Source organism: Mastomys coucha, unplaced genomic scaffold, assembly GCF_008632895.1.
Source record: "Mastomys coucha isolate ucsf_1 unplaced genomic scaffold, UCSF_Mcou_1 pScaffold23, whole genome shotgun sequence".
NCBI lineage: Eukaryota > Metazoa > Chordata > Mammalia > Rodentia > Muridae > Mastomys > Mastomys coucha.
This window is the reverse complement of record NW_022196906.1, coordinates 113,131,195-113,138,643: the sequence shown is the minus strand read 5'-3', so window position 1 is coordinate 113,138,643 and position 7,449 is coordinate 113,131,195. Positions and strand designations below refer to the sequence as shown.

The 7,449-nt window shown below is 45.7% G+C and overlaps 1 protein-coding gene across 2 annotated transcripts in view; it reads left to right on the top strand.

Annotated features, from left to right (window-relative positions):
- Positions 1-7,449, top strand: part of Oxsr1 (oxidative stress responsive kinase 1) — a 90,535-nt gene that overhangs the window by 48,875 nt on the left and 34,211 nt on the right. For both annotated transcript variants that reach the window (XM_031343059.1, XM_031343060.1), the window contains 2 exons: positions 948-1,003; positions 5,450-5,559. In XM_031343059.1, coding sequence (XP_031198919.1) covers positions 948-1,003; positions 5,450-5,559 — 166 coding nt within the window. The remainder of the gene's footprint in view (positions 1-947; positions 1,004-5,449; positions 5,560-7,449) is intronic.

The following is a 7,449-nucleotide window of genomic DNA, read 5'->3' as shown; positions in this document are numbered from 1 at the left end:
CCCAGGGGGGGGGGGGTGCGGATAACAGTATAAACCAGCCAGACTCCCTGGAGCTCCCAGGGACTAGACCACCAACCAAAGCTCCAGCTGCATATGTGGCAGAGGATGGCCTTATTGGATATCAGTGGGAGGAGTGGCCCTTGGGCCTGAGGGTGTTTGATGCCCCAGTGTAGAGGAATGCCAGGGCCAGAAGACAGGAATAGGTGGGTGGGTTGGGTAGCACCCTCATAGAGGCAGGGGGTGGGGAATGGGATAGGGGCTTTCTGAAGGGGAGACTGGGAAAGGGGAAAATATTTGAAATGTAAATAAAATATCCAGTTTTAAAAAAAAGAAATAACCAATGGGGAGGGGGGGGAATAAAATGAGGAACAAAAGAGAAAAGAAAAGGAAGAAACAAAAAAAAAAAAGAGGAAAAGCCAGTGTATGTTTTGTAGAGCAAGGTATGGTAAGGTGGGAGGGGTGTCTAGGTAGGCCCACGCTGAGGCATCCCTTCCCCATGAGATACCAGCCATATGATGGGTATGGTATAGAAGAGTTTATTTAGGCCATGGGAAGGGGAGTTGAGAAGGAAGTATAGGCAGAGAGAAGGGATGAGGGAGAGGGAGAGAGACACACACACAAACACGAGGAGAAGCTGACCAGGAACACATGGGGTGGGGAAGGGGAGAGAGGGAGAGAGAGAGAAAGGGGTTAGGGGAGAAAGGGCAGAGAGAGTAAGAGAGCGAGTAGGGGCAAGCAACCCCTTTATAGTAAGCCAGGCCTACCTGGCCATTGCCAGATGACTATTGGACGGAGCCTAGAAGGAGTGCTAAAATTTAAAAAAGTATTGGCATTAATATTCTTTAATATAAAACTATTTAAATATTGCTAATGTTTTATAAACAAACAGTTGTTTAAATTTTGCCATTCTAAAGAACAAATGTTTGATGGTGTTTTTTTCTTTGAAGAGATGTGAAAGCTGGAAACATTCTTCTAGGAGAAGACGGCTCTGTGCAGATTGCAGGTAACGACCAGCAGGGCCGTGCTTTGGGGTGAGTGTGTGTGTGTGTGTGTGTGTGTGTGTGTGTGTGTGTGTGTGTGTGTGAGAGTGAGAGACTGTGTGTGTGTCTGTGCGTGTGTGTGTGTGTGTGTGTGTGTCTGTGCATGTGTGTGTGTGAGAGAGAGAGCGAGAGACTGTGTGTGTGTCTGTGCGCGTGTGTGTGTGTGTGTGTGTGTCTGTGCGTGTGTGTATGTGTGTGTGTATGTGCGTGTGTGTATGTGCGTGTGTGTATGTGTGTGTATGTGTGTGTATGTGTGTGTGTATGTGTGTGTGTGTGTGTGTGTGTGAGAGAGAGAGAGCGAGAGACTGTGTGTGTGTCTGTGCGTGTGTGTGTGTGTGTGTGTGTGTGTGTGTGAGAGAGAGAGAGAGAGCGAGAGACTGTGTGTGTGTCTGTGCATGTGTGTGTGTGAGTGAGTGCACAACTGTGTGTGTGTGTGCATGTATATGTGCACAACTTTGTGTGAGTGTGTGTGAGAGTGAGTATATGTATGTGTGTGGGTATGTCACACATGATGTATGCGTGTGCTTTCACATTTGCCTCAGAACATCCTGAGCATGCATTATGAGTAGTTCCCATGTCTGCCTAACGTGTGTGGGTGCTGATGATCCAGACCTAGATCCTCGTGCTTGTGTGGAAAGGACTTTACCCACTGAACCTCCACCCCAGTTCACAGTATTTCTTTTTATTTTGATAAAATAGCCAGCAGAACCACATTATTTGTCTTATGTTTTCTCAGTATCTGATGATTCTGTTCTCAGGAAATCTTTCTGTGTAAGCACCCTCTAAAGATGGCCTCTCCCACTGGTAGGTATTTTCCTGGCCATTACTCATTGCTTCCTATTTTCCCACTCCTCACCTTCATTAGGTGTAAGGTCTTCTGATAGGGTTCTGTCTCAGAACAGTCATGCTCATTTAAAGGAGAAACAGTTAGGAATACTCTGGTGAGAGGTGATACACGTGATGGTTGGTTTTAATTGTCAACTTACTCTAGAGCCTGGGACAGATGTCTCCATAAGTAATTGTATAGATCAGGCTGGCCTATGTGATGTGTTTATAAAAAGATAAAGAGAAGGGGGATGTGTTCTATGGAGGTGTAGTCAGGTGTGGGGGAGGGGGTACCTCAGTGGCCCCATGCCGAGGCATGTCTCCCCTCCCTCCCCTGCCCCCAAACCCCTCGAGGGACCAGCCACATGATGGTATAGTATAGAATAGAGTTCACTCAGGGCATAGGGAGGGGAGTTAAGAGGGCAGTAGAGGCAGGGGGAGGGGAAGAGAGGAGGGGAGAAGAGGAGTAGAGGAGAAGCCAGCCATGAGCATGGGGAGGGAGAGGGGAAAGGGAATGAGGGTGGGAAGGAAGGACAAGAGCAAGAGAAAGCAAGAGAGCAAGACAGCCAGGAGGGGCGAGCAGCCCCTTCCTTCTGTAGTGGGTTAGGCCTAGCTGGCTGTTGCCAGGTAACTGGGGTGCAGCTTAGGCAGAATGCTAACACTGTAGGCTTGTGGGGGATTTTCTGAATTAGGTTAATTGCACTGGGCTGACTCACCATGAATGTGGGTATCACCATTGTATGCTCTAGCAGCTGTGCTGAATGAAAGGAGAGGCAGCTGAACACTAGCGTGAGCATGTACATCGCTGGCCTGCTGGTCTTGACTGGAAACTCAGTGTGGTCAGCTATTTCAGCTTCCTGTCACCTTGACTCCTAAATATGAGTGAGCTCTATAACCTAGAGTCATAAGCCAGGTATACCCCTGTCCCCTTGAGTGGCTTTTTAAAATCACAGCAATAAGAAGGGATAGCACAAGGGTGACATGGAGTCTCTGCCTCTTAGGGAGCACAGCTCTGGTAGTTGTAGAGCTTAGGGATGAAGCTGGAATTCGTGTCTCCCACAGATGGCTGTTTTGACCAAGCATTCTCCTTCTGTTTGGTCCCAGACTGCTACAGTAATCAAGTGAGTCAGGACAATATAAGTTAGGCAAGTACCTTTAAGTAAGATAATAATTTTATCCAATATAAAGTTGATTCCTTTAACATAAACTCTTTTTGTCAAAAGAGACACTTTTCACTGACGTGATAGAGTAGGGTAATTCAGCATTAATACACATGCAGCGGCCTGTGTCTGAACCTGACTAGAGGAGTAGAGGAGAGAGAGGAGGCTTTCAAGGCTTGCCAGCTAGCTAATGTATTCCAAACCAATGAGATGGATACACACACACAAATTAGCGTAGTGATGGAGGACTATATCCTACATCACAAACATGCACAGGTGAGCACCCTTTCATGTGCACACACATGTATGTGCTACACATGCAGATGGAAAAGATGCAAAGCAAAGACACGTGAAGCCTTCCAGTGTAAAGCACTGAACATAGGCAGTTACTAAACACTACGTGACTGGCTCGGCCAGAACACCCGACGGAACCACTGATGGGTGCAGAGCCAGAGTACAGCAGCAGATGGTGGGAGAAGTAAGCGTGAGTCGCTGTGCTGGCTTCATTAACGTGAGGATGTGCAGATGCAGAGCTGGAGCTTCTGTGCAGGCTAGAGAGACTCCTCCTCACACGGGCGGCACTCATCTTAGTCATGAGTTCAGACATTCCTGATGCCTTTTACTAGGAGACAGTGGACATACATTGTGGCTGGTTTTCACCCCAGCATACCACATGATGAAAAGTTATACAGCCATAGTCACCTAAAAAGCAGTAAGAAGTCCTGCAATTATGATATGGGAAGGCTGCTGACCATGAGGCCTTGTCCAGCTGTCTGTCCAGCGAGCAGAGCTCTGCTCACTCTTCTCTTTCCCATCCCCTTCCCATTCCTTAGCTAACTTTCAATAATTTTACTTAGTTTTTTGTTGTGTTGTAAGAGAAAATTTACCAGTGTTAACCATTCTTAAGTTTAAGGTTCTGTGGCTGTAAGAGATTGTGTATACCTAAAAATACAACCCATAGATTCACATACATCACATTTTTTACACATTGTAAAAATCAGTGAATTGTCAAATTGTATATCTTTTTGTTTATTTTGAAAAGTGTGTTATAAACTGTGCGTAACTATCTCAGCTCCTGTTCCTTCTCCCCCTCTCCCTTCTTCCTCTTTACTTCCCTCTTATTTTATGTAGCCCAGGTTAACTTGAACTTCTGACTCCCCCATCTTCTGTGCTAGGACTGTAACCATGTGTTACCATGCCTGGCTTATTTTCTTCTGCGTATATCTTCTTAGAATTGGTGGATCATATGATGATTTTACATTAACTTTTTAAAAAAGCATTGCCCTATAGTAGTTGTATTTTCATTTGTATCTGTAATTCATGAGGGCTTCAGTTTCTCAATATCTATAACAATACTAATATTCTAGGTTTTAAATTTTTTTTTTTTTAAGACAGGGTCTTTTTTTCACTATATAGCTAGCCCTAGCTAACCTGGAACTCAGTATATAGACCAGGATAGTCTGGGACTCAGAGGTCAGCTTTCCTCTGCTGGAATTAAAGTTGTATGCCACTGTGTCTAGATTCTAGGATTTTTTGTCATCTAATTTATGTCAATCTTATGGTTTTGGCCTGTTCTTTTAATTGTGTTTTTTTTGCTGCTGCTGAATTGTAGACTTTTTTCCTCCCCTCCCCCCGCCCTTTTTTAAGGACAGAATCTCACTTTGTAGCCCATATTGGCTTCTGACTCTTTAGCACTGGAATATAATTATTCTTTGTATATTCTGCATATTAATACTTTTCCAGTTGTGATTTTTAAGTATATTCTCCGATTCTGTAGATTTTTGTATGTGTGTGTTGCATGGGGGGTGGGGAGGTCTTTTGGTTTTGTATGTTTTAGTCCAGGGCTAACTAGATCCATTGATTTGGATGGTAACTCTAACCCTGAGGGAAGCAGAATGAGAGCATCGTGAGAGTGTTTGGGAGATGGAAGCTGTGCGTGACTGTGGAAGCTGAGAGCAGTAAGAAGGGGCCTACAGCCTAGGGTCTTTCCAGAGCAGTGGCCACTCTTCTCCCAGTAGGCCCCATCTCCTCACCCTCTCCCCAGCTGCTGTTATCTTCTGACTCTGTGCAGGGTTCCATCCATTGACACACACACATATGTCAGACAGAACTCTGTGCAGGGATCCATCCATTGACACACACACATATGTGAGACAGAACTCTGTGCAGGGTTCCATCCATTGACACACACACGTATGTCAGACAGAACTCTCAGGGCTAGCCTCTCCCAAAGCCCCTCTGTTGGCAGCCAGCTCAGGTTGGTGAGACGTGGGGTGAGTTCTGTTTGGATGTAACGACTCTGTGCCGCCTGCTCTGTTTCAGATGTAACGACTCTGTGCCGCCTGCTCTGTTTCAGATGTAACGACTCTGTGCTGCCTGCTCTGTTTCAGATGTAACGAATCTATGCTGCCTGCTCTGTTTCAGATTTTGGTGTTAGTGCTTTTTTAGCCACTGGTGGTGACATCACCAGAAATAAAGTGAGAAAGACGTTTGTTGGCACCCCATGCTGGATGGCACCCGAAGTTATGGAGCAGGTACTGTGGGTTTTGTGTTTTTGAAATGGTTCAGGATTTTGTTGTTAAACCAAGCCACAAATCTTAGTGCTTATATTTGATCGATGTTCCATGTTAGATGCACGGATTGCGTTTTGCTATTGATTGGTTCAGAGCTTAATCTAAGGAAAGATATTATTGCAGTACAAAGCAAGGCAAACAACAAAAACTACACACTACACAACAAAAACTACACACTACACAAGAGACTCATGACTGTACCAAAGGTAATCCAAGGGGTGGGGATAAGGAACATGAAAGTGCATCTTAGTGCAGACCAGATGACCGGGTTGTTCACCCTGGAGTGCTCAGGGCTGGCACTCTTCTCCCTTTCCTGCTTGCACGGCAGCTACTTGCTGCAGCTTCCTGTCATCTGCTTTACTGCAGTAAACACTGCTGGTTTCAACTCTCACTCTCTATCTTTGTCTCACCTCCCTCGTGGTATGAAGTGTCAAGCACTGCAGCACCATTCCCTTCCTAGGTCTACTGTTTTGATTGCTCTCCTGCTGTCAGGATGTTTCTCTGACCTCTTGACCTATCTACTCCTTTTGTTCGCTTTTGTTTTTCAAGACACAGTTTCTCTGTGTAGCCCTGGCTGTCCTAGAACTCACTCTGTAGACCAGGCTGGCCTCGAACTCAGAGATCCTCTTGCCTCTAAACACATGTGCCACCAGGCCTGGCTCTATCTACTCTTGAATCTTCCTGCAGGATTTGGTAGGGTACACAAGTTATCCAGGTACAGACTAGGACAAGGGGATCTTGAGGTTGAGGCCAGCCTGGGGTATGTAGCCAGATACTGTCTCAAAAAAGAAAAGAAGACATTGTTTCTTTTTTAAAATTTATTTATTTATTTATTTATTTATTTATTTAATGTGTATGAGTACACTATAGCTATATAGACGGCCATGAGCCATCATGTGTGTGGGCTGCTGGGAATTGAACTCGACCTCTGCCGGCCCCACTTGCTCTTGCCCCGCTTGCTCCAGTGTAATTCACTGTAGTTGTCTTTAGACGAACCAGAAGAGGGCGTCCGATCTCATTAAGGGTGGTCGTGAGCCACCATGTGGTTGCTGGGATCCAAACTCAGGACCTTTGGGAAGAGCAGTCAGTGCTCTTACCTGCTGAGCCATCTCGCCAGCCCGAAGACGTTGTTTCTTAAGGTCATTTCTTAAGGCTCTTTTCTTCTTGAGTATATGTATTCACTGATGGTCTCATCCATGCTGCCACATGTAAATGATTCATTCCTAAATTACATGTAAATCAGCCTATTTCTCGAGATTCCAGGTTACTTTCAACACTGTATTGGATTTATTCATGAATGTCACAGATGTATTACTGTATACATATTTTCCTGTATACATACATATATTACTATATACAGCCTGTGGAAGGAGGGCACTTCAGGCCGCACTCTGAACAGAGTGAACAAGCATAGGCTTTGGAGAAAGGCTGGAGCAGGGGAGAGCGGTATGAAGGAATTTCCCAGGATGGAGGATATGGTAGGGGCTAAACCTACTTCTCAGATAAGCAGAAGCTGCCCCTGGTCTGTCTGGTAGAGAAGCTTGTGAACATAGGGAATATTTCCATGGAGGAAACTGCATTGGAGACCCTCCTGCTGCACCAGAAGGCAGAACAGCACATGTATCGACCACTGGATTTAAGTCTTGGGCTACAGATTTTGGAGACCAACCATCTCCTTTGTAGCTCAGTATAGAAGATTAAATGTGTGTGACTGTGACGCGATGGTGGCAGTGGAGACGGTGAGAAGTCCAGCAGCCAGTTCTTGTCAACGACTTAAAAACTTTCCAGCCGGGCGGTGGTGGCTCACGCCTTTAATCCCAGCACTTGGGAGGCAGAGGCAGGCGGATTTCT